Source organism: Mustela nivalis, assembly GCF_964662115.1.
Source record: "Mustela nivalis genome assembly, chromosome: 6".
NCBI lineage: Eukaryota > Metazoa > Chordata > Mammalia > Carnivora > Mustelidae > Mustela > Mustela nivalis.
Window position 1 is genome coordinate 85,107,217 of NC_139025.1, and position 26,825 is coordinate 85,134,041.

General features: G+C 42.2%; 2 protein-coding genes and 1 long non-coding RNA gene across 6 annotated transcripts in view; 2 read left to right on the forward strand and 1 right to left on the reverse strand.

Annotated features, from left to right (window-relative positions):
* The window catches only part of LOC309867157, a 185,002-nt gene extending 160,454 nt beyond the window's left edge, over positions 1–24,548 (forward strand). The window contains exon 2 of the long non-coding RNA XR_014313003.1: positions 23,274–24,548. This is a non-coding gene — a long non-coding RNA (uncharacterized lncRNA). The remainder of the gene's footprint in view (positions 1–23,273) is intronic.
* NDUFAF1 (NADH:ubiquinone oxidoreductase complex assembly factor 1) lies at positions 9–17,184 on the forward strand. 2 transcript variants are annotated; one of them, XM_082735585.1, is made up of 5 exons: positions 9–191; positions 4,719–5,367; positions 9,591–9,776; positions 16,355–16,429; positions 16,950–17,184. In XM_082735585.1, exons 2-5 carry the CDS (start codon positions 4,795–4,797, stop codon positions 17,097–17,099), a joined length of 984 nt encoding a protein of 327 aa, XP_082591711.1. In that variant the 5' UTR covers positions 9–191; positions 4,719–4,794; the 3' UTR covers positions 17,100–17,184. The 2 variants fall into 2 exon arrangements, with proteins under 2 accessions (XP_082591711.1, XP_082591712.1); XM_082735586.1 differs by having other exon boundaries at positions 21–633.
* The window catches only part of NUSAP1 (nucleolar and spindle associated protein 1), a 33,934-nt gene continuing 25,878 nt past the window's right edge, over positions 18,770–26,825 (reverse strand). For all 3 annotated transcript variants that reach the window (XM_082735580.1, XM_082735579.1, XM_082735578.1), the window contains 5 exons: positions 26,007–26,194; positions 23,848–24,005; positions 21,721–21,837; positions 20,545–20,653; positions 18,770–19,409 (listed from right to left, as the gene is read on the reverse strand). In XM_082735580.1, the coding sequence (XP_082591706.1) occupies positions 19,316–19,409; positions 20,545–20,653; positions 21,721–21,837; positions 23,848–24,005; positions 26,007–26,194 (666 nt within the window). In that variant the 3' untranslated portion in view covers positions 18,770–19,315. The remainder of the gene's footprint in view (positions 19,410–20,544; positions 20,654–21,720; positions 21,838–23,847; positions 24,006–26,006; positions 26,195–26,825) is intronic.

Here is a 26,825-nt window from a genome sequence, read left to right on the forward strand (position 1 = left end):
CTTGTACTTCGGCCGGAACCCTAGTGCCCTAAGGCCTAGTTCGACGCCGGGCTAGAAAAGCAGATGGACCCGCACGAGAAAAGCGGAGTACCCGGTCGGGAAAAGCGCGGACCCGGTTGGAAGGCGCTGTCGGGCTCCGGAGGGGAGACCAGCGGACGCCGGCGGGGTGTGGGGAGCAACAGCCCTAGCAGGTGAGGATAGAGGGGGGTCGCCTCGCCGTGGCCTGCTCCGGACCGCTCCCCTTAATCAGACGGGGAGTTAAAGACCGGGGCTCCAGAGTTTGGTTTTGCGTGTTACTGGCTGTGTGACCTCGTCATTTATTCTTGGAACCTCCTGTTCCTCGTCTCTGTAATCGGAATAATAACAGAACCTCTCAGGGTGGTTGTGAGGCGTCAGTGAACGATACTTGCAACGGTTCCGGGTGCTTGGTCAGCCCTGGATATACAATCTGGACGAAGACAGCTCTCTTTTAGCTCCGTGGGTAACGCGGCGGTCAAAAATTACCAGTTTCGGCCAGCGGTCATCCAGTTGATGAAGGGTTTTACTTGATGTTTTTTGGTAAAAATACTAAACAAAAATTTATAATTAGCGTTATATTATTAGAGAAGTAACGCACTACTGAGGACTTCGCAGGTACGGTGAATATTGTTACTCATAATCCCATTATCCTGCATACGACTTTAAGCCTTTTTTTTTCCTCCCTCAAATCTTTTTTTGTCGGTACATTTTTATGCTTGTAATATTAGTTTACATGCAATTTTGATTCCTCCTTACTTGCCACTTAGTAGTGTAACCTAAGGATGGGGTTCACAGGAATCATTTTTGATAGTACAAATTCCATTTTATGGAATTATCATTTCTTTCCCAACTTCCTTTATGTGTAGAGGTAAAATTAAACACAATCAGTGAGGAAAATTGAAATATTCTCTATGATTCCAGGACCTCAGATCAACTTTTTAATTTTCCTAGTTCTCTCCTATTTTTTTTTTTTTTAAGATTTTATTTATTTATTTGAGAGAAAGAGAGCATGGGGCGGGGAGGAAGCAGAGGGCAGAAGAAGCAGACTCCCTGCTGAGCAAGGAGCCCAGTGAGGGGCTGGATCCCAGGACCCTGGGATCATGACCTGAACCAGAGGCAGATGCTTCACCTCCTTGAGCCACCCAGGTGCTCCTATAGTTGGTCTTTTTTTTTTTTTTTAAAGATTTTATTTATTTGACAGAGGGATCACAAGTCGGCAGAGAGGCAGGCAGAGAGAGAGAGGAGGAAGCAGGCTCCCTGCTGAGCAGAGAGCCCGATATGGGGCTCCATCCCGGGATCCCGAGATCATGACGTGAGCCGAAGGCAGAGGCTCCAACCCACTGAGCCACCCAGGTGCCCCCCCCCCTTTTTTTTTTTTTTAAAGATTTTATTTATTTATTTATTTGACAGAGAGAAATCACAAGTAGAGGGAGAGGCAGGCAGAGAGAGAGAGAGAGGTAAGCAGGCTCTCCGCTGAGCAGAGAGCCCGATGCGGGACTCGATCCCAGGACCCTGAGACCATGACCTGAGCCGAAGGCAGCGGCTAAACCCACTGAGCCACCCAGGCGCCCCCCCCTTTTTTTTTTTCAAAGATTTTTATTTATTTATTTGACAGAGAGAGATCACAAGCAGGTAGAGGGAGAGGGGGGAAGCAGACTCCCTGCTGAGCAGAGAGCCTGATACGGGTCTCCATCCCAGGACCCTGAGACCATGACCTGAGCCGAAGGCAGAGGCTTAACCCACTGAGCCACCCAGGTGCCCCTATAGTTGGCCTTAATAGAGCTGAGGTTATTGGCCATGGATGTGAGTAGAAGTTAGGTCATGGAGTTGGGCCTTGTGCACTATTTTAGGGGTTTGAATTTCTGTGTGTGGGGAGGAGTTATTGCTGACTTATTATAAGGGGAGTACAGTCATATTTAGACAAATTCCTTTTGTTGCCAGGCAAAGGATGGTTTGAGTTAGAGATTAGAGTCAGGGGTGCTTTGGTACTTAAAGAGTGTCTAATGGGCCAGTGACAAGGGCCTCACCTGGGAGGTTGTTAGGAATGAAGATGAAGGATGTCTGAGCTGAGTTTCAGAGGATACATTAGCTAGGCAAATTCCACAGAGCCCCTCCAGGCCTGGGAGCAGCAATTTGTCAAGGCCTGAAGCTGAGAGAGGGACTACTGGTTGGCACTTGTTGGACTGCGAGTGTTTGTGAGTGTTGGAGTAGAGAATGGGGATGGGACTCAGGTGAGGTTGGGGAGATGAATTTTTGTTTTTCCTCTCTCCTGGTCTTTGGGCCAAGACAAGAGAAAGACAAATAATTTGACAGTGCATATTTTATTTCTTTTAGGGGTGGCTGGAGTAAGTAGGAGAGAGGACTATTTAGCCAAAGTTGTTATTTTATCAGAGCTATAGAACTTACATTGCTGGGCGCCTGGGTGGCTCAGTGGGTTAAGCTGCTGCCTTCGGCTCAGGTCATGATCTCAGGGTCCTGGGATCGAGTCCCGCATCGGGCTCTCTGCTCGGCAGGGAGCCTGCTTCGTTCTCTCTCTCTCTCTCTGCCTGCCTCTCAGTGTACTTGTAATTTCTCTCTGTCAAATAAATAAATAAAATCTTTTTTTTTTTTTTTTTTTTAAAGACTTTATTTATTTATTTATTTGACAGAGAGAAATCACAAGTAGATGGAGAGGCAGGCAGAGAGAGAGAGGGAAGCAGGCTCCCCGCCGAGCAGAGAGCCCGATGCGGGACTCGATCCCAGAAACCTGAGATCATGACCTGAGCCGAAGGCAGCGGCCTAACCACTGAGCCACCCAGCCGCCCAATAAATAAAATCTTTAAAAAAAAAAAAAAAAGAACTTACATTGCTGATGTTTTGTTGTTGTTTTTTAAGGATTTTATGTATTTATTTGAGTGCAAGATAGTACACGTGTGAGATAGAGTGAGCGCATGCATGTGTGCCCACGAGCAGGGGTGGGGGGGACAGAGGGAGAGGGAGAAACTGAACAGGCTCCCTGCTGAGCATGGAGCCTGATGAGGGGCTGGATCTCAGTACTCCGGGGTCCTGATCCGAGCCGAAGGCAGACGCTTTAACCCAGTGAGCCACCCAGGTGCCCCTATTGCTGTTGTTTTACATGTAGAGGCAGGAGCATGTAGTAGAAGGGCTTAAGACTAGGGTTCTGGTCCCAGCTTCCGTACTGGTGAGCGTTGTGAGCTTCGGCTAATCACTTCACCTGTTGGTGTCTGTTTCCTAGAAGAAGGAAATATCTACCTGACTTGTCCTACAGGAGTCTTGTGTGCATTCAGTGAGATAATATGTCAGGTGGTTTGAGAGTATTAAGAATGACATTTAAATGTGATGGTATTAGTGTTATTGTTTAGGTTCTAGATTTGGGGAGCTCAGATAGTGACTGAGTCCAATCCTTGCTACTCAAAGTGTGGACCAAAGTGTGGAGCTTTGTAGACATGAAGATTTTTGGGGATGTTATCAGAGAACACTCATATCCATCATTCCATCTGATCTTCAGAAGAATGCCTTAAGGTAGGTAGAGGACACATTAACACAGCCTACCCCCAAGAAATTAGAGACTTCAAAAGATCAATAGCTTTACCTGAGGATAAAGAAGTTGATTAGGTTTAGCAGTCTGAAATTGCCAGTATTCACAATATCATAACCTAATCAGTGGTCATGTTTTCTGACTCCACATACAGTGCACACTATAGTTATTTTTGTAGGTGAAGTGTTAAAATGTCACTTAGCCTAGGTCCGCAGTGAATTAGTTGAATATCTATTTAGAAATCAATGATTTCTTTAAAAATCCAGCATAAAAATTTAAGATTGACACAAGCGGGTTGCCTGGGTCACTCAGTCATGCAGCATCTGCCTTTGGCTTGGGTCATGATCTTAGGGCCCTGGGATTGAGCCCTACGTCCGGCTCCCTGCTCAGTGGGAGGCCTCCTCCTCTCTCTCCTACTCCCCCTGCCTGTGTTCCCTTTCTCACTGTCTCTCTCAAATAAGTCTTAAAATCTTTTTTTTTTTTTTTTTTAAGATTTTATTTATTTATTTGACAGAGATCACAAGTAGGCAGAGAGGCAGGCAGAGAGAGAGAGAGGGAAGCAGGCTCCCTGTGGAGCAGAGAGCCCGATGCGGGACTCGATCCCAGGACCCTGAGATCATGACCTGAGCTGAAGGCAGCGGCTTAACCCACTGAGCCACCCAGGCGCCCCAAGTCTTAAAATCTTTAAAAAAAAAAAAATTGACACAACCTTGGGACACCTGCCTTTGGCTTAGGTCATGATTTGGGGTCCTGGGATCAAGTCCTGATTCAGGCTTCCTGCTTGGCAGGGAGCCTGCTTCTCTCTCTGCCTCTGCCCCTTCTCCCTGCTTATGTTCTTTCTCTTTCTCTCTGAAAAATAAATAAAATCGCAAAAAAAAAAAAAATTGACACAACTTTTTGAAGTGTGTAATTGAATTATTTTGGGGTAAATAACTCCGTAAAGGAGGCCTGTTTCTTTCCCTTTTGGCTTTTTTTTCTCAAGGTAATTGGATGCTTTACATACTCTGCAAACAATATTCTGCTCCTAGTAAGGCCCTGGGTAAATGTTTACAGAATTAGAAAATAAGTTCCTGAATTTCACAATACATGATCTGTGTTACATTTGAAATTGTGATGCATTCATTGCTACCCTGGTAACTGTTCAGTGTCTTTTTTGTTCTAGGTGGAATTGGCCCGTTTGCTGAAGTTTCTTTCCCTCATAGCCCAGGGAGAAATTTACATCTGGACTTTATCTTACCATGGCTTTGGTTCTCAGGTTTCTGAATGGCGCTTATATTTTCAGACATTGCCCAAAGCCATATGCCTCATGCCCATATTTGGGTACCCGCTTTGCAGACTATTGTTCTAGTAGTCTTCAGAAGCCTGTGGCTGCTTCTGGTAGAACCTCCTCTCAGAGGAAATCTGAAGGGGATTTGCAAGGACATCACCAGAGAGAAGTTGCTTTGGATATAGCATCTCCTGAAGAAAAGCCTGAAGTTAGTTTTGATAAAGCAATTAAAGATGAAATAAAGGACCATTTTAAGCGTTTGAAGGATGATATTGTGAATCATTGGATAGGCCCTGAAGGCCGCCCTCTGCATGAGGTCTTGATGGAACAAGCCAAGGTTGTCTGGCAGTTCCGTGGAAAAGAAGATTTGGATAAGTGGGTAGTGACTTCTGATAAGTCTATTGGAGGCAGAAGTGAAGTGTTCCTGAAAATGGGCAAGAATAATCAGAGTGCACTGCTGTATGGAACTTTGAGCTCTGAGGTGCCTAAGGATGGGGAAAGTGGCCGCAGTGGGTACTGTGCAATGATATCCAGGATTCCAAGGGTAAGTGAAGCCCCAGAGCCTCAGTTTTTTAGTGAACTTTGGTGAATTTCACTGTAGCCTGAATAGAACCATAGCATATGGCTTTTGTTTCTGTAAATGAACACACCTGGCAGGTCATCTGTGTATGGCGTTAAGTAACTATTGGACACAGGTATAAAGCCGAAGCACAAGGAGGATGTGGTTCCTGAAGAACGGGTACTTGTTTCTAGGCATCACTTTGGGCCAGGGTGGGGCCATTCTTAGTTTGAGGAGTTCTGAGAAGTCAGACGTTTAAACAATGATTTGTGGAGATTTGCATCTTCTCTAATAGATCACAGATCCTGTGATGGTCAGGGGTTCCTTAGGGTAGATGGAGGGTCACCTGTGGCTTTATTTTCTTTAAGTAAACTTTTTATTTTAGAATAGTTGTAGTTTTACACAAGAATTGTACATAGAGTCCAGAAAGTTCCATGTGTCCCTCACCCATTTTCTCCAACTGTTGCCATCATAACATTGCTATAGTACATTTATCACAACTAAGAAACCAACATTGGTACATACTATTAACTAATTCCAGATACTATTTGGATTTTACCAATTTTTCTATTTTTCCTTTTTTTGTTCCAGGATCCCACCTGGGACACCACATTACATCCAGTTGTCATGTCTCCTTAGGCTCCTTAGTCTCCTCTCGTCTGCGATAATTTTCTAGTCTTTACTTATTTTTCATGAGGGTGTGAGAAATCCTGGCCTGGCATTTTGTGGAATACCCCTCAAATCGGGATTTTCTTTTTTTTTTTTTTCTCCTGGTAGGTCTGGGTTATTGGATTTTTAGGAAGAATACTATAGAGTTGAAGTACCCTTCTCATAACTCTTATCAGGGGCTCGTGCTAGCAACCTGACTTAACACTGATGAGTTCACCATGACCACCTGGCCAAGATAATGTTCCTCCAGTACTCCATTGTTAAATTACTTTTTTTTTTTTTTTTTTTTTTTTTTTTTTAAAGATTTTATTTATTTATTTGACAGAGAGAGATTACAAGTAGGCAGAGAGAGAGAGAGGAGGAAGCAGGCTCCCTGCTGAGCAGAGAGCCCGATGCGGGACTCGATCCCAGGACCCTGAGATCATGACCTGAGCCGAAGGCAGCGGCTTAACCACTGAGCCACCCAGGCGCCCTGTTAAATTACTTTTTTTCTTTTTCTTTCCATACACTGTTTGGAAGCAAGTCAGTAGGTGTGTCCTATATTCAAGTCATGGGGTAGGGCATGGGATTAAGTTGTATCTCTTGAAAGGAGTGGTATTTACACAAATTATTTGGGATTCTTCAGAAAGGAAGATTGATTTATTCTCCCACATTTACTTACTTAGTCAAGAAGTCATTTTGTATGGCTCTCAAACTTCCCGTTCTAATCCAGTACTATGTTATTTACTTTGTTGCTCAAATTGTTTTAACTTTGGCCATTGGCAGCTCTTTCAGGTTGGGTTTTGTTCCTTTGACATGCCTCTATTTTTTTGTTTTTTAGCACTTTCTTGCACTACAGGATACTCTAAACACATCTTGTATTTTCTCTGTCCCAACACTAGAATTAGCCATTTCTTGAAGGAGCCCTTGTTTGTTTTTTTGGAGCTGTGGGTGCTTGGGTAGACTTGTTGCTACTGGGTTGACATTACTTCCAGGACCTCTTAGTGGAAACGGCAGGAAATACAAGGATGTGCACCAACCCCATCTAGAGATGTGGAAACATGCCTGTAAATATTTCTGTATCTGTAGTACACTAAATATGAGTTCATGCTGTGCTCTGACTCTAATCCAGTACCATGTGGTTCATCCTGGGCTTCTCCCTCTTGCTTATCTATAATTTCCCTCTATATTAGTGGGAAACCTGTCTCCCATCACTTACCATCAGTTTACCTATGAATTCAACCCCAGGGTACATGCAGAGCAGTTTTAGAATTTTTAACCCATAACTCTGTGAGAAATAAGCTTACCAACCAGAATACAGTGTTTGTATATAGTTTCTTTTGTCTTTAGCCTTATAGTTTCTAATCAGAACACTTTTTCCACAGTTACTTTGGTGACTCCTTTGTCTTACCATCAACCTATGGCTTTTTCCAAATTTGCTGACCAGGTGTTATTCCAGGGCTGCCTGCACAGGCTCCCATGCCTGGCCTTGGCCACAGCCCTTGGATGTTTGCTTGGATATTGTGCTCTAAGGAGAATGGCAAATGTTAGGCATAGTCTTAGGCTTCCTATATCCAGATAATGATGAGAATGAAAGATATGTGTTGTTGGAGAGACGTATGCTTTCAAAGATTTTTTTTTTCCAGTGCCTGAAATCCACAGAAGAAAATAATTCTGCAGTTAGATACACACTGGGGGGTATTGAAAATAGGTGATAAAATTTATTAAGTGTGCCCTGCCAGTCCTTGTGCTACTTTATATATGTTTATACATAAATGTATATAAATATATACATCTATCTATCTATATCCCTCTCTCTATATATTTACATCCCTTTAATTCCTCCCAACTCTCCTCTAAGGTGTGGTCATCCTCATCTTATAGATGAGGGAACTGAGGCTTTGGGAGATTTAGTAACTTGTCTAAGCTATATAAGTAGCTATAGCTACTTGGGCACCTGGGTGGCTCAGTTGGTAGAGCAACAGACTCTTGGTTTCTGCTCAGATGGTAATCTGAGATTGAGTCCTGTGTGGGACTCCAACCTCATGTGGAGTCTGCTTGTCCTTCTCCTTCCCCCTCTGCCCCTCTTCCACACATACCTTCCTCATGCTTGGTATGTGTACACACTCTCTGTTGTTGGGTTTTCTTTTTTTTTTTTTTTTTTAAGATTTTATTTATTTGTCCAGGGACGCCTGGGTGGCTCAGTGGGTTAAAGCCTCTGCCTTCGGCTCAGGTCATGATCCCGGGGTCCTGGGATCGAGTCCCACATCGGGCTTTCTGCTCCTCGGGGAGCCTGCTTCCTCCTCTCTTTCTCTGCCTGTCTCTCTGCCTACTTGTGATCTCTCTCTGTCAAATAAATAAATAAAATCTTTAAAAAAAAGATTTTACTTATTTGTCCAAAAGAGAGAGAGAGTGTGCACGCACGCACAAGTAGGGGGAGCAGTAGGCAGAGGGAGAGGGAGAAACAAGCTCCCTGCTGAGCAAGGGGCCCAACTCAGGATTCTATCCTAGGACCCTGGGATCATGACCCATTTAACCCACCAACTTAACTGACCGAGCCACTCAGGTGTCCCACTGTCTTTCTCTCTTTAAAATAAACAAATAATATCTTTAAAGAAGTTATACAGCTAGTAAATAATAGTTCATATGTGAGCACTGCTCTTCTTGAAATCAGATTACCTTTGAGATTGGTATAAATAAACACCTTTGTTAATTAACACTACGTTCCACTTTTCCTGCAAGAGACGGTATAGATAGTTGTTAAGAATACACATTTTGGAGTTAAATGACACTGGATCTGCCACTTCCTAGTTGAGTGCTCAGTTTCTTCATCTGTAAGGTGGAGCACAATGATAGTACCTATCTCATAGGGCTATGAGGATGAAATTCTGCCCTCAGAGTGAGAGCTTAGGGTAAGTTTTCCATGGATAGTAGCTATTTTTATAAAACAGCAGTTTTAAAACTTCACCTCTTTCATAGGTTTTCTGATCTATGGGAAGGCAGCTGTCATGTACACTCAAAATCCATTGCTCCATAGGACCAGGGTAAAAAGGTACATAGTGTAATTCATTTCCATTCATTGATACAATCGAGTGCCTGCCACACATCAACACTGTCCTGGGCCAATCATGTCTTGAACATAACTTTAGAAACAAAACTGTGTCAATATTTTGTACTAACATAAGAATCACCAGATTTGGGCGCCTGGGTGGCTCAGTGGGTTAAGCTCCTGCCTTTGGCTCAGGTCATGATCTCAAGGTCCTGGGATCGAGTCCCGCATCGAGCTCTCTGTTCAGCAGGGAGCCTGCTTCCTCCTCTCTCTCTCTCTCTCTCTCTGCCTGCCTCTCTGCCTACTTGTGATCTCTCTCTCTCTCTCTCTCTCTCTGTCAAATAAATAAATAAATAATCTTAAAAAAAAAAAAAAGAAAAAGAATCACCAGATTTGTCTGCCTCCTAATGGTGGTAGAAAAGTCAGAAAAATGCCTAGTGGATCCTTTTGATGCTCACATTTTGCTTTTGGTGGAAAATGAGATGAATTAATTTTCCTTTCTGTATTGTAGGGCCCTTTTGAGAAAAAGAGGGCTTATGATTGGTCCCAGTTCAACACTCTGTATCTCCGTGTGCGTGGAGATGGTCGGCCTTGGATGGTGAATATCCGAGAGGACACGGATATAATCCAGAGGAAGAATCAGATGTACAGTTACTTCATGTTCACCCGTGGGGGGCCCTACTGGCAGGAGGTCAAGGTAACAGCACAAGTCTTTACTGTGTATGAAAATGAAGTCTTGAGATCATGGTTACGCTGTTGTTTGGTTCATTTGTTTTCCTTATTAACCCTTCTTGGAAGGTGTGGAAAGGGAAAGAAGATAACTGACTTAAGGGTAAGATTTATATAATTGATTTTTTCTTTCATTAATATAAATGCTAGTTTCCTAACCAGTAAATATTTTTTATAAAGTTGTGACTAGGTCCATGCTAAGTCATGGGTACATGTCTGCTCTGGGCGCAAGTAGGTGTTTAAATTTCTGCCATATCCTCTCTTCCAGGCAACTCCCTAAGAGCAATATATGCTTCCTATTTCACAATCATGAAATGTTTATTTATTTGTTGGTAATACAATACTTGGTGAGAAGAAGCTCTGAGAAGTTAAAAAACGTTTGCCTGGAGGAAAATAAACAGAAATTCAGGGAATGAATTTCAACTGCCCATTCTTTTCTTCTGCCTACTGAAAGATTTTTAATCCTTAAACTCAAAAGAAAGTCCCCATTTTGCTTAAACTTAAACCTAAGGGTCATTCTGGATTCCTTTCCTCCTCATCCCACATATAGCCTGTTAGCAAATCTTATCACCTATACCTCTGAAATACACCCAGAGTATGATCATTTCTCGCCCATCTCTCTCACTGTCATCCCAGTGCCTTTGGATTACTACAGCAGCTTCTTGATTGGTTTCCTTTGCTCTCTTGCCTCCTAAAATCCACTCTCCACATAGCAGCCAGAGTGATCCAACAGCATAGTGCAGATTACATCACTCACATGCTTAAAACCCTCTGGTGGCTTCCCCTTACAGATTAAAGCCCAAACTCCTTAACATGGCTTACTGGGCCTATAGTATTGGACCCCTGTCTTGATCCTGCGTCTCCCACCTCCCTCCCTCCTCCATAATGGCCCCTTTCCTGTGTGTCACACCCAACAAGCTCACCTCCCTCTCAGAGCCTTTGCACTTGGTGTTTATCTCTGGTATGCTCTTCCCCCATAGCCTCACCTGCTTCCTCTTTTCTGTCATTCACCTGTCAGGTCGAAATTCACCTCAAAGACGTCTGATCCCTGTAGCTAGAATTGTACCCTCTAACCCAGTTACTTTGAGTAACATTACCCTGTTTTTTTTTTTTTTTTTCTTTTTTAAGATTTATTGATTTGAGGTGCCTGGGTAGCTCAGTTGTTAAGCATCTCATCTGCCTTTGGCTCAGGTCATGATCCTATATGTTTTATAATATACATTGTTCACTGAGTTTTACATATAACTTTCTGCTGAAATATTTTTACATTTTTAATTTCTGCTTAAATTACTATAAAATAAACCAGATTTTAGTTATTTCATCCTTTATTATTGTACATTTAGATTGTTTTCAGAATTTTGTACTGTTGTACCAAACTCTGAAGTAGATAACCTTATTTTCTTAGGATATATTCTTAGAAATAACATTCCTAGAATAAATGATTTATTTTTAAGGCATTTGCACATTGCCAGATTATTCTATAGTATTACTATTTAATTGTTAACGATTACTTTCTTCCCTGAAAATACATAGAGTCCTAATCTTTGTCTGGAGAGAATAGTTGTTTGCAACAGCTCTCTTTAAATTATTGAGGGAAAGTGATGGGGAAGAGATTTTTCTTTTATTAGAGTATTATTGAAGTACAGTGTTATATGAGTGTCAGATGTGCAACATAGTGATTCAGCATTTATATATATTACTCATTGCTCACCACCTTTAAGTGTAGTCACAAGAGGTTTTTATTTTTTTAAGATTTTAGTTATTATTGGTGCCTAGGTGGCTCAGTGGGTGAAGCCTCCGCCTTTGGCTCAGGTTATGATCTCAGGGTCCTGGGATCGAGCCCTGTGTCGGGCTTCCTGTTCAGCAGGAAGCCTACTTCTCTCTTTCTGCCTGCCTCTCTGTCTACTTGTGATCTCTCTCTCTGTCAAATAAACAAATAAAATCTTAAAAAAAATTTTTTTTTAGTTATTATTTAAGAGAGAGAGTAAGCCTGCATAGGCAGGGGAAGGGGCAGATGGAGAGGGAGAAGCAGACACCCCAGAGTGGGGAGCCCAATGTCTCCATCCCAAACATTGAAGGCAGATACTTAGAGACTAAGCCACCCGGGTGCCCAAGAGGTTTTTGTTTTGTTTTAGATTTTATTTATTGACAGAGATCGCACAGGTAGTGGGAGAGGGAGAGAGAGAAGCAGACACTTCACTGAGCAGGGAGTCTGATGTGGGACTTGATCCCATGACCCTGAGATCATGACCTGAACTGAAGGCAGAGGCTTAACTGACTGAGGCACCCAGACGCTCAAGAGGTTTTTTTTTTTTTTTTTTTTTTGTAAGATTTTATTTATTTATTTGACAGAGAGAGATCACAGTAGACAGAGAGGCAGGCAGAGAGAGAGAGAGGGAAGCAGGCTCCCTGCTGAGCAGAGAGCCGGATGTGGAACTCGATCCCAGGACCCTGAGATCATGACCTGAGCCGAAGGCAGCGGCTTAACCCACTGAGCCACCCAGGCGCCCAAGAGGTTTTTAATTAAATGTTACTAATTGCTGTTCGGTTGTTCATGAATAAGTCTCCTGTAGTAAATAGAAGTGAGGTGCTCAAATATTTACTCTGATAATGGAGAGAAAACAGGAAAATGATGGAAAAATTATATAGTTTACTGTCACTTGTAGAGAAAGAACTGTGCATCCTTTTCTTTTATAAAGATGTAATGTTCCTTTTTAGCTTTTATCCAGCCAAAAATATCCAGTTCCCTTGGTGTAGACAGTGGTTTTAGAGAATTGTGTCAAAAAGGCAGAAGAGATTAGTTTGCGGAATGGTGTAGTATGTGACACATGACACATGATAAGCAGGTAGCCTTGATTCCATTTCCACAATATGTTTTGAATAATGAGGTAGTCGAACTGCCAAACTAGGATGCAAAATGAGAAACTGATGGCGGGGGGACCTCTCCAGGTTTGTTTGACAGGAATGAAGGGAGCGGGGGAACTAGGATGTGACCATATATATGTATGTATGTATGTATTATTGATTTATGACTTATTTATTTACATTTATTTATTCAGATTTATTTTAGAGCGAGTGAGCATGAGCGGGAGAGGTAGAGGGAGAGAGAATCTCAAACAGACTCCGTGTTGAGCAGGGAGCCTGATGCAGGGCTTCATGCAGCACACCACCCTGAGATCATGACCTGAGTGGAAACCAAGGGTCCAGTGCTTAACTGACTGAGCCACCCACATGCCCCTGGATATGACTGCATTTTAATCTGCTGTGTGAGCAGTGTTATCTTGTATAGTGGTGGGTTTGAATCTGAGTTTTTGAGTTTGTTTTTATGTCAACAAGTGCTTTTGGTGATAAATAATCTGAACAGCACATTTTTTTAAACATTTATATTTTTTGGCTCAAACATCAAAATCTAAAGTGATGTACAGTGAGAAGTCTCACTCCCACTCGTGTCCCCATCCACCCTCTTCGTGCCCACCCGGGGTAGGTAGTCACTTTTCGGTAGTTTCTTGAGTAGCTTGGCAGTTACATTATGCAGATATAAGCAAAAATAAGTACTTACTCCTAGTTTCTCCAATTTTTCCTACTCAAAAATAAAAATAGCATGCTTTGGGCATCTTCTGTGCTTATTTTTAAAATTTAAATCCTAGGGGTGCCTAGGTGGCTCTGTGGTTAAGCGACCGACTCTTGTTTTTGACCCAGGTCGTGATCTCAGAGTCATGAGATCGAATCCAACATCAGGCTCCCTTTGCTGGGTGTGGAGCCTTCATAGGATTCTATTCTTCTGCAACCCTACCCCTCTAAAAAAATAAATAAAATTTAAATCCCAGAGAGCTTCCATATCAATGTGTGGAGTTACTCTCCTTTTTTTGTTATTTTATTTGGTATTTTTGGTTCCATGGAAATCCTCTAGTTGATTCCTCTATTAATAGATACTGGGGGGGGCGCCTGGGTGGCTCAGTGGGTTAAGCCGCTGCCTTTGGCTCAGGTCATGATCTCGGGTCCTGGATCGAGTCCCACATCCGGCTCTCTGCTCAGCAGGGAGCCTGCTTCCTCCTCTCTGCCTACTTGTAATCTCTGTCTGCCAAATAAATAAAGTCTTTAAAAAAAAAAAAAAAAGATACTGGGTTGTTCCCAGTTGCTATAAGTTTTTTTTTTTTAAGATTTTATTTATTTATTTAATAGATATCACAAGTAGGCAGAGAGGCAGGCAGAGAGAGAGGGGGAAGCAGGCTCCCCGCTGAGCAGAGAGCCCGATGCAGGGCTTGATTCCAGGACCCTGGGATCATGACTTGAGCCGAAGGCAGAGGCTTTAACCCACTGAGCCACCCAGGTGCCCCTGCTATAAGTTTAAAAAAAATTTTTTTTGAGGTGTTACTCTTTTAAAAAAAATTTATTTTTAAATATTTTATTTATTTATTTGATAGAGAGTAAGAGAGGGAACACAAGCAGGGGAAGTGGGAGAGGGAGAAGCAGACATCCCGCTGAGCAGAGAGCAGAATGCATGGCTCTATCCTGGACCCTGGGATCATGACCTGGGATCATGACCTGAGCCAAAGGCAGAGGCCTAACCCATTGAGCCACCCAGGCGCCCAGAAAAAGCTATATCTTTATGTATTTGTCAGAGTTTATAACATATATTCCTAAAAGTGAAATTGGTTGGTCAGAGTTCCAACATTTCAAAATTTGCTAAATACTGCCATTAGTGGGACACCTGGGTGGCTCAGTTGGTGAAGTGTCTGCCTTGGGACTCTGGGATCAAGCCCAACATCAAGCTCTTTTCTTTTTTTTTTTAAATTTGTCAGAGAGAGAGAGCGAGCACAAGCAGACAGAGTGGCAGGCAGAGGCTGAGGGAGAAGCAGGCTCCCTGCCGAGCAAGGAGCCCGATGTGGGACTCGATCCCGGGACGCTGGGATCATGACCTGAGCCGAAGGCAGCTGCTTAACCAACTGAGCCACCCAGGCGTCACTCAAGCTCCTTTCTTGACAGAGAGCCTTCTTCTCCCTCTGCTTCTGCCTGCTGCTCCCCCTCCTCATGCTGTTTCTGACAAAAAAATAAAATCTTAAAAAAGTAATTGCCATCAGTTTTCTACATAAAACATTGCCATAAACTTAGCAACTTCAAATGGCCCATGTTTATTAGGTCACAGTTCAATAGGACATGAGTTGGGCTCGATATAGCTGGGTTCAATGCTCGGGGCCTAGAAGGCTAAAATCAAGGTTGTCAACTGGGCTGTATTCCTTTCCAGAGGCTCTGGGGAAAAATTCACTTAAAAGTTCATTGTAGTTGTTGGCCAGATTCAGTTCCTATGATTATAGGACTAACATCCTGCTTTCTGTACTCGTCATCTGAGTGCCACTCTCAGCTCCTGGAAGCTTCCTGCAATCCTTGTCATTTTGCTTCTGCCCTTTTCAGAGCCAGCAGTGAAGACTCTGCTCCCAAGAGTTGCTTTTAACCTCTTTTGCCAGTCCTCCTATGGGCTCAAGTGATTAAGTTGGGCCTTCAGAGGATAATCTTCCCTATATTAAGGTCGGGTGCTTTGGGACCTTCCTTATGCATAGTCCTTTCCCATGAGATCGAATCCAACATCAGGCTCCCTTTGCTGGGTGTGGAGCCTTCATAGGATTCTATTCTTCTGCAACCCTACCCCTCTAAAAAAATAAATAAAATTTAAATCCCAGAGAGCTTCCATATCAATGTGTGGAGTTACTCTCCTTTTTTTGTTATTTTATTTGGTATTTTTGGTTCCATGGAAATCCTCTAGTTGATTCCTCTATTAATAGATACTGGGGGGGGGGGGCGCCAGATGTTAGGGTGAATACCTGGAGGGTGTGTGGGTATAGAAGGTGGAAATCTTGGGGCCATCATGGACTCCTGCCTCCCAGTTGCAGGCTACTTTGAGTCATGCCAGTCTGTATGCCTACCAGCAGCATACAAGTGTGCCCATTTCTCCCCTTCCCCATGTTTCCATTGATTGTTAAATCTTAGTCACCTGTGAAAGCTTTGTAGATACTAGTTTTTGTCCATAAATGTTGGAAATATTTTTTCCCTAATTTATCTTTTGCCTTTGCTGTCAAAAAATTAAATTGTACTCTTACCATTTTTCATTTGGGATTTCTGGCTTAGAAAGGTTTTCATCTAACACTTAATACTTCAATTAAAAAAATATATCTATGATCCAAATGCCTGGCCACTTGTCATAGCTGTGTAAATTAGAACTATAAGATTAGAATTAAAGAATGTTAGAATTTGGGTGCCTGGGTGGCTCAGTGGGTTAAGCCTCTGCCTTCAGCTCGAGTCATGATCTCAGAGTCCTGGGATCGAGTCCCTCGTTGGGCTCTCTGCTAGGCGGGGAGCCTGCTTCCTCCCCTCTCTCTCTGCCTGCCTCTCTACCTACTTGTGATCTCCGTCTGTCAAATAAGTAAATAAAATCTTTATAAATAAATAAATAAATAAATAAATAATGTTAGAATTAAACTATCACTGCAGTTCCATACAGATGCTTCAGTTGCTTGTATTAGCTCTGAAGTAAATAGTTTCTCTTTTCAGATTCCTTTCTCCAAATTTTTCTTCTCTAATCAAGGAAGAATTCGGGACGCCCAGTACCAGCTTCTGCTTGACAAGGTATTTTCCTGTACTTTAACTCAGAGCTGTGATCTTTAGTGAAATGAAACTCCTGTGAGGATTTCAAGTCCATTTTTGAGGGTTGGCAAATGAAGGATGAAAATTCTTAACAAGGTCACCCCTGGTATTCCACACACAGACTGACTCAGACCTGTTCTATGAACCAAATCCATGCAGGAGGACTTGTAGTGTGGTCATCTTTTCAGCTTGCCTACATTTAATTTAGCTCCAAAATAAGAGAACAGTATTCCAGTTCAGGAGGACTTCAAGGATCCTCCATTAGATAGCCATGCTGTCCTTACCAGTCTTAAGTGGCACTATTTTAAAGAAAGGTTAGAGGAGTAGAAAGAAAATCAGCCCTTCACTTCCTTGTACGATTTGCTATAGCATAGAACTATGGTATACTTGTTAAGGCCTGATAGTGTAAAGACCCAGGTATATTAATCACCTTATGGAACTTAAACTCCAGGAACAATGTCCGTGTATGAGATTTTGATCAGTTTCTCTATTTTAAATGTAGATCTCTTCTATTGGATTCACCTTGGCTGATAAAGTGGATGGTCCATTCTTCCTGGAAATAGATTTTATTGGAGTGTTTACAGATCCAGCCCACACAGAAGAGTTCGCCTATGAAAATTCTCCAGAGCTTAACCCAAGACTTTTTAAATAGAGATGGTTATTTTGTAATACCAGACTAAGAGTAGCAGTATCCATGATGACCAAGACAAATAAAGTATTTGATGGCTTTCATCCAACAGCTGGTATGTATTCCCTGAGCCAAAGGTAAATGCTGTTGCCAAGAGGGGCCACACAGGGAGACGCAGCATGAAACTAGATTCTAAGCTATAACTTGATGCAAGTCCTGATGTGGAGGTACTATGTAAAGAACTTAACTGTTTTGGGTTAAAATGATTTGTTAGGAACAATTCCTACACACATACGCATTGCCAAAGCAAGCAGACTCAAAATGACGTTGATGTCCGTCTCTTACTCTGTTCCTTGTAGGTTCTTGTGTTTTCTAATCCATTGTTGGAGGAAAGGAGATTGCTAAACAATTACGTGATTTTTAGTATATTCACAGACTTGTCGATTTTTATCACAAGCTAATTTTAGAAAATTCCTATCTGCCCTAGAAGTAACGTTAATACCCCTTCGGCAGGCACTCTTAATTCCCGCCCCCTGCCCCAGGTGTCTGCTGATCTGCTTTCCCATAGGTTCAGCTTACCTGGATATGTCCCACAAAGACAATCATGTAATATGTAATCTTTTATGGCTGGCTTCTTTTCACTTAGCATAGTGTTTGTGATTCATCCATGTTGTAATATTTTATTAGGACTTTATTTCCTTTTAAGTGCATCATTTTTAATCTATTAATGGACAACTGGATTTTCTTTACTTTTTGGCTACAATGAATACTACTACTGTAAATATCGGCCTGTAAGTTCTTGTGTGGACATGTGCTTCTTTTTCTTGGGTATATACCTAGGAATAGAAGATCATGTGCCTCTTGTCTTCAGTGTTACACATGCCAATGATGGGTAATGTGGTAGATATATCTATATATATCTATATTTATATAGATCTATAGATATATATATATTTTTAAAGATTTTCTTTTTTGGTTGAGAGAAAACACAAACAGGGGGAGCAGCAGAGGGAGAGAGAGAAGCAGTCTTCACACCAAGCAGGGAGCCCAATGAGGGGCTCCATCCCAGGACCCTAGGATCATGACCTGAGCCGAAGGCAGTTGCTTAGCCGACTGAGCCACACAGATGCCCCTGTGGTAGACATATTTAACTTCAAGAAACTACCAACCTGTTTTCCAAAGTGATTATATCCTTTTAACCTTCTTAGCTGCAGTGCATTTGACAGTGATTTAATTGATCGGATATCTGCTTAAGAGCAAAATCTGAGTTTATTCATCATCAGGAGTATGCCAATCTTCTGTGGGCTCGTATATGTTTAACAGTAAGTATAACAGAGTTGGACATGTGCTGTGAAAATTACAAGGGGATGACCTGGTCATTTCTCCTTAGGGTGAGAAGAGGTGGTCAGGACAGATGCACAGAGTATAAGTAAGCTTGTTAATCTTAGCTGGTCAACTCAATCATGAAGTAATTACAAAGAATCTACCACCATGAGAAAACATTTATGAAATTCTTGAACAGTACAAAGCTCAGAAGGTCCACCTCAGTGCAATAAACATGGCTAGGAGGCTAAGCAACTCTAGTCTTTTCTATGAAGTAACTCTGACAGAGCAGAACGATCCTTGAAGCAGCAATCCTCCGATTTCAGTATAGCCCTGTTTATTTTTAAATAAGTCAGGCTAGAATGAACTTTAGTTTTTAAGAATATATCGAGTGACAGCAGTTACATCAAGTGATCTGAACAAACATGCATAGATAACAAAACACTTCTCAAAGTAGAATATGCCATCACTAACCCATTTGGTTCCTTGTTTCATTAAGACTACTTGATTTTCCAGAGGAGGAAGAGGTGGCTTTCTCAGCTTGTTAGTGGTCCAAGTTCTACTGAAGTTTGTGGGAGAACTACCTCCCATCAGGTAAATGCTTCTGTCTAGAAGAGGATTCCAGTTCTGTCAGCAGAGGGAACTTGACGTTAAAAATCTAGGTCAAGAATCTATAGGATGAATCAATGCAAAACTGAATTGTACAGAGATAGGTAAAAATCATTTGAAAGAATCTGTGAGCTTTAAGGTTAGTAACATCTTTCAGGGATGTGGCATGTGAAGAAAACCACCAACACTACATAGATAGTGAACAAAGCAGAAGAATCTTTTGACTAAAGTGGGGAAGACAGTAGAAAAAAATATTTACACTAAAGAAAGGGTTCAGAATAAAATACTCTTTACAGGATGTTAAAAAATTAATCTTCAGCCATAATGAGGCCTCTCCGAGCTCCTAAAACCTTTGCTTTCTTCTCCTTTCGTCTTTGCTCATGTTGTTTCCGTTGTTCCTCCCTAAAGAGGGAGACAGGTACACATTAGGGTCTAGTGAAGCTCCACAAAAGTCCACTTTAAAGCACCTATCAGACTAGTATCTAAGCTTAAGCTGAAATCCAGTAGAGTTGTACAAAACACACTTACAGGACACTGTCCTCTAGCTAGTGCCCTATGGAAACCACAGCTCTATGTCACTTGTGTTAAAAGGGCTAGGAAACTGGTATTTTCCTTTTTATGTTAATGCAGCATTCTAAAATTAAGCATGGAACTGGAACAAAAGACACCTTGGTACCTCTTTGTTTTAAATGAGAAATCTCTGCCTTTGGAAGTCAGAGGTCAGGCTCAAAATCAAAGTCTGGTGGAAGTACTAGAACTAGAGTCTGCTGATCTAAGCCACTCTGTTTCTGGAAGGGATTGGGGATTGTTAAGAGGGGTTGGGGGAAGCTAGTTTTATGTTAAACTTAAAAAAAAAATCATGAATAATCGCTACACCCAAGGTGGGGCTCAAACTCACAACCCCAAGATAAAGAGTCGCATGCTCTTCCAGCTGAGCCAGCCAAATGCCCCTATGTTAACAATCTTAATAGCAAATATAGGTAGTAAATAAATGTCTTGGTGGGAGCTGGATATAGGCAAGTCAAATGATGGGTAATCCTGTATCAGGATGGTTTCATTCAGGCAATCAACTCAGCCAGGACCAGCTAAAACCCACAGCAAGCTTTGGCTTCGGATTTCACATAGAAGGAAGCCTCTAAGGATCATCTGGGGATTTCTTCTGGCTAGGGCCTTGAAGCCTAGTAAGCCTGGTTTCCCTGGGACTGAAGAATTTACACCTGCGCATGTGGATCGGCATCTGGGGGGATATCCAGGTACACTGTTGGGGCTGGTAGGTCATGTGAGAGCAGTGTCTCCTTGTGTATCACCTGTCCAGCTTTGGAAACTTCAGTTCCTTGGGCCCCTCCTCCCAATTACTGAATTAAAAAACCACCGTGGTGGGCCTTAGGCATGTATATCTTCAAGAAGTCCTATATGTGATCCCACGACTACCCTTTTCTTAAACACCACTGTTAATGACACTGTACCTCAGAGGCTTTGCTTTTACATAGTCTTTCAAAATTAAAATTACTGTAGAACTGGGTAATTATGTACTCACCTAGTCTGGAGAGGAGGTTGTTTGTAAGTTTTCTTGTGGAAACTAACTCTGTTTACATGTTCCTTCAGAGAATTATTTTCTTTAGATTGACCCCATGGTTTCAGTTTGCCTGGTTTAGGAGAGAAAGATTTAAGAAGATTCTATTTATATTACCTATTTTATTCTCTTCATCTGAGGCTACTTGCTATGAATATTTATACTTCATTTTTATTGACATTTGCTTGTATAATTCCATTAGTGTTAGTTCCTATTTCACAAAATATAAATTGTATTTTTCCCCCCTAAAAACAAGGTTGTTGTTTTTCTTTGTTGTTGTTTTTTGAAAGATTTATTAAGAGAAAAAGCTCGTGTGCACACATGGCCTGGAGGGGCAAAGAATCTCAAGTAGACTGCTAAACACAGAGCCTGATGTGGGGCTGAGATCATGTCCTGAACTAAAATCAAGAGTTTGACACTTAACCCACTGAGCCACCGAGGCACCTAGAGAAGTCTTACAGTTTTTAAAGCAATTCTAGGGACGCTTGGGTGGCTCAGTCAGTTAAGCATCTGCCTTAGGTTCAGGTCATGATCCCAGGCTGCTGGGAATAAGTCCCACGTTGGGCTCCTTGCTCAACAGGGAACCTGCTTCTCCCTCTGCCTGTGGTTCCCCCTGACAAAATTTTTTTAAAAAATAGATCTATATAAACAATTCTGGAATTATGGAAGGGCCACATGAAGTATTGGTGGTGGTGGTGGTTGTTAGTATTCATTTTAAATGGATATAAGGATACTTTAATGTATGCCCAATTTATATGGGCATTTATATAGCCAGTAAATGTCCCAGGTTGTTGGGTGGGTGGATTCCAGCCTGGGGTCCTTCGAAAGTTGTAAAGAAAACATTCATTTGTCCATAGGCCAATTTCCAAGTTTCTTGATTTTTGCCTGAAATTTTATTATTTCTTTGATGTAATACTGAATAGAAGTTATGGCTTTGATTTACAAAAATGTGAGTTGATTAGCATTCGCTTAGTGTATAGTCTTTTTTAAATTACGGGTCATGTGGACCCAGGGGGAAGAAATCTAAGTGGCCAAGTATAGCTTTCCGCTGAGGCATTAGAATTTTCCACATCCTCAGACGTAGAACTGTTTAATCCTACGTCTTTGGCATGTCTTGTATCTCAGAGCATCTGCACGTACCTTTGTGTGGCTCATAGTTGAGGGGACGAGACAGACTTGCTTTGAGATCAAACACTGGCTTCTTGCTGGAAACTGGAGTCTGTGCTGCCTGAGTTGTCAGCTTGAATGGTGTAACGACTATAAAACCAAGGAACAAAACCCCAGGGCTTAATTAGGGGGGAAATAAAAGGCCTATATGGTTTTTGTTGAAGTACTGTTTCTCAGTCTTAAATAGATCATCTCTGTGAACAGTCTCAAACAGGTAGTTTTAAAAAGGAGAAGGGGGAAAATAACTAAGGAAAGCTAATCACTGAGGCTTCCCTTGTGAATAGCTCAATATTAGGATAGTCTCAATATTAGGATATTATAGTCTCAATATTAGGATATTTCCTAGAATCAGCTGGGAGTTGAAAATCCTGTTTAAATAATTGACTGGGTAAAACGTTCAGGCTGTGTTCCTCATATTATTTACCCTTCAAAAATATGTTGTTAAGGGACGCCTGGGTGGCTCAGTTGGTTAAGCAGCTGCCTTCGGCTCGGGTCATGATCCCAGCGTCCTGGGATCGAGTCCCGCATCGGGCTCCTTGCTTGGCAGGGAGCCTGCTTCTCCCTCTGCCTCTGTCTGCCTGTGCTCGCTTTCTCTCTCTCTCTGATAAATAAATAAAAAATCTTAAAAAAAAAAAATATGTTGTTAATAGTTCAGTGATGATCACAGGGTCAGAGGAAACAGCAGTGCAATCTCTGGGTGCAGGACTATAGGCGCTCTTTATATTTTCTTTATAACTTTTTGTATTTTTCAAGTTTTCTATGATGAACACTCATTTTACCTTTCAAAATCAAAGTGAAATATCTTTGGAAAAAAATGTTAATAGTAACATTTTCATTCACATGGATATAAGGCCTGCAGGAACTTAATCAGATATGGCAGACAAGATTTGTGGCTCTGGTTGTCAGGTAATAGAAGCGGTTATTTAAAAATGTGAATTTTTGTACTGTAACGTTAATATACCAGAATAGTAGGACTCAGTAAGCCAAATTTTTGCTACAGTTGGGCACCATGTATCAGGCACATTTTATTAATTATCACCCATCGCAGGCTGTTGTTGAATGTCAGCACTTGCATGTAAGTATGAATAAGCAACTAAGATCTAGAACCATGCAGTTAAGTGAGAAAAACACAAAACCCCTGTGCGTATCATCCCATGGTGTGGCTGTCAGGTGCCAGCAGTGGGGGAACATGGGCCATCCATAATGCCAACCAGTTTCAGGAGCTACCATTCAAGCTGGCCAGTATACCCCAGTCCATCTGAGCTCCAGAGAAGTGCTGTCATATATACAGGAGACATGGTTAAGAATGGTCAGGACACCAAACAAAAGCTGGAAATACTCACATATATACTGCTTCTGGACTCGCTTAAAATGTTAGCTGTCAGCCTCACCTTCCTGTCTTTAAGGTATGAAGAAACTCTCATAAAGTTTCTACATAGATTATTAACCGACACAGTCTCAGAGGAGTTGGCGAGCCTTTCTATGTGATCATAGCTCTTGGCTGACGTATTCAGTGGGACTCTCAGGAGAATTTTGACATAGTTCTAATACAGGCCTCAATCTCCTGGTTGTAGTGTTTTTTGTTTGTTTATTTTTAACTTTGTATTGCTACTCTGTATTACTCTAGTATTCTTTTGAAAACCACCTAGTCCTTTTAGGTGATTAAGTAGACCGTGTGTAGAAGAGTGTCCATATGGCTTATTCTGGCTTACATAATCTATTAGTCCATTGTGTGGCATTTATTCCACCAACTCTGGGATCCTATTAGTTTCACAATCCTGGAGGGCCAGTCAGAGGCTGTAATGAATACTATGATCCTCCTTCTAATCCCGGAGTCCGGGAATAGGCTGAATGCTCTCTTCAGGAAGGGTCACCATCTTAGGACTCCTTATAGCAAGATGGAGTCCTCAGGCAGATACCTGAGGACTTTTTTGTTTGTGTCTGGCATTTTCTTCACCCATACAGAATGAAAAATATGCTATGCTTAGATTTTTGCTTTGGATTTATAATTATGGGGAAGCTTTCAGTTAACAAATACACTTAATAATTTGAGGAAGTTACATGGCTTAAAGATGAACCAGAGTTGTTTTTTCGTTTTACCAGAAGCAGAATTCCCAGTTGTGGTCTTTATCTTGTATATCCCGAGCACAGCCTGGCCTTTCGGGGTACTCCCAGATATGGTCACATGTGGAGACTTTCTGGCTGGAGTCTTGGTCAGTGAACGCTTATGCTCATTATCTTTGGTAGCAGCTGAAAACCTGAACAGGACAGTGGAGTACCAAACATGAGTGTTTGTATGAAGAGTAACTTGTGTCAAGCATAAAAGCAAGACCACCTGTGAAAGGGCTCAAATATGGACTTCTTACATGAATGAACCTCTTTTGCAGAATAAACATTTTACAACACTTGATTTGTAAACTACAGTTTTGTATTCGCTGCTTTCCTTGCCTTGCCCAGTGACAGGACAAGGTAGAGCTCCAAGGGAATGCCTTTGGGGCTCAAATTACAGTTTAGGAGGTACTTCAACCACTCCCCCTTTTCTCCTCCTGGTGACTGCCTGTCAGGGAACAGGAGACTGCTATGCCAGATAAGTAATGGGGACAGTCTTCTTAGTAAATTCACTTAAATGGTACATAACCCTGTTCTCCTGGCAAATTGCCATAAATTTATTCCACTGATTATGATGTATATTTCTTATGCATTTTAACGTCTGGAATTGGGATGTGTTTCATAATTAATAACACATGATAACTGGCAGTGGTTTTTTTCTTAGTGGTTCATAAAGTAATGATGAGTCTCCATTGATGGTGTCTTGAAGTCAGCGAAACTCAAGAAGGACTGATGTAAATATACACGATGGTGGTGGTGGTAGGTTAACAGAAGACAACTTCTGGACTTGCAACTAAGATGTGGCAGTAATCCTGTATCAGTACCCGAAATTATGAGGTATCAGCATTACCTTTCGACCCAGTTAAGACCACTGCGTGTTAGGAGAGGTGCCATGAAGTCCAGGCTGCTGTGAACACTACACTGGAGCAAGGACTCGCCCGACCATGCTGTTCCTCAGTACTATTAAATACAGTCAGAACTGCCAGGTAGAGGTAGCTCACATTCCACGCTAACTCAATAGGGTTCCAAACTTCAGGGCATTTTTTAAGCTCTAAACACTACATCAGATAATTGCAGGTGTTGGGGAAGTGTCACCAGGTACCAACACTATTACATGCTGCGAACACCCTTTAAAAAGGAGAGAATAGGGGTGCCTGGCTGGCTCAGTCGGTAAGCATGCAGCTCTTGACCTCAGAGTTGTGGGTTCGAACCCCACACCAGGTGTGGAGGTTACTTAAAAATAAAATTGGAGTGCCTAGGTGGCTCAGTGGGTTAAGCCTCTGCCTTTGGTTCAGGTCATGATCTCAGGGTCCGGGGATCAAGCCCTGCATCGGGCTCTCTGCTCAACAGGGAGCCTGCTTCCTCCTCTCTCTGCCTACTTGTGATCTCTGTCTGTCCAATAAATAAATAAAATCTCTAAAAATAAATAAATAAAGGAGGCCTGAAGATCTTCATCTCTGGGAAAGTTAAAATGGGGACTACCCTGTGTCAGGGAAAGTACAAAAAGAAAACAGGGGTTACTGGGGCACAGGGTAACTCACTGCAGTACCCAGTGGGTTACAGAAGTTACACTTTAAGGCTAATCAGTTATTTTCTGTAGGTATTTAGCTTCAACTCTACACTTAAGTCAATGGAAAAATTTCTCTTTACATGTCTTTATAGGCATACATTAATAAAATGAATATCCATATATACCTTCTATCTTTACTTACAAACCCAATGTGAGCTTAGAGAAGTTTAAGAAAACCCAAGACAAATTTAAAGAAAAAAGAGCTTATAAAAACCATCCACTTATTTACTCTCCATTCTTTTTTTACAATGTTTTTTTTTTTTTTTAAATTTATTTATTTGACACACAGAGATCACAAGTAGGCAGAGAAGCAGGTAGAGGGAGAGAAGCGGGGAGGAAGCAGGCTCCCCGCCCAGCAGAGAGCCCGACGCGGGGCTCAATCCCAGGACCCTGAGATCATGACCTGAGCCGAAGGCAGAGGCTTTAACCACTGAGCCACCCAGGCGCCCCTATTTACTCTCCATTCTAATCCCCTTTTACCTTCTTCTTCATCAACTTTAAACATACTTGATGTCGCCCACCTCGAGGCAGTAAAACTTTTGAGACCTTGTACTCCATTACCTATTGGAGCTCTTCTTACCTGACGTTCATTTTAGTTGCCGAGAGCACAGAACGCTTGGCAGAGCCCTTCCCACACAAGGTGCTCCTGCCCGCAGCACCCAGTGGCTGGCCCTGCGAGCGGCGCTGGCTGGTGGGAGTGCAAGCCAAGGGGAGCCTTCCCCGGAGAGGAACTGGAGTCACCACTGCGCCCTTGGTGGCCGGCTGCTTCTGCAGAAAGATAACACACCATGTTCAAGTTGGGCTTCTTAGCACTGTCTCTAGAGCAGCTCCATTCATCCAGTTGTTCCATTCCCACTTTTTTTTAAATCATTTATCTGACAGAGAGGGAGAGAGTAAGCACAAGCAGGGGGAATGGAACGGCAGGCAGGGGAGAAGCAGGCTCCCCCGCTCAGCAAGGAGCCCGATATGGGGCTTGATCCCAGGACTGAGGATCATGACCTGAACTGAAGGCAGTCGTTTAACCAACTGAACTACCCAGGGGCCCCTCTATTACCACTTTTAACCCCACCTGTTATCTTTCCTTCTCACTGCCTCATCCTCTTCCTCCCTGCCAGGTGGGCAGGGCAGTTGCTTGTACCTGTATCGCTATGGTGACCGAATCAGAAATAAATTCTGGTTGTGCTGAGTCCTGTGCTACAGAGAGCCTTTCCAGCTGCCATGAACCCAGGTATTTTCTGACTAAAGAATGTGGCTTAAACGTGGTTAAGTTCCTTGTGGCCAGAAAGGAAGGATAAATAGCTTCTCTTGGACATAGTATCTTTGAGAATGTGATAAGCAGTTTATCAAATACAAACTCAAAAAACCACCTATTATGTAATTAACACACAGAATCTACACA

Excerpts from the sequence above, each read along its gene's own strand:
- NDUFAF1 (XM_082735585.1), top strand. The coding sequence starts at position 4,795 with ATGGCTTTGGTTCTCAGGTTTCTGAATGGCGCTTATATTTTCAGACAT. Across the intron at positions 9,777-16,354 it reads CCTACTGGCAGGAGGTCAAG|ATTCCTTTCTCCAAATTTTT; the intron begins GTAACAGCACAA and ends TTCTCTTTTCAG. Across the intron at positions 16,430-16,949 it reads ACCAGCTTCTGCTTGACAAG|ATCTCTTCTATTGGATTCAC; the intron begins GTATTTTCCTGT and ends TTTTAAATGTAG.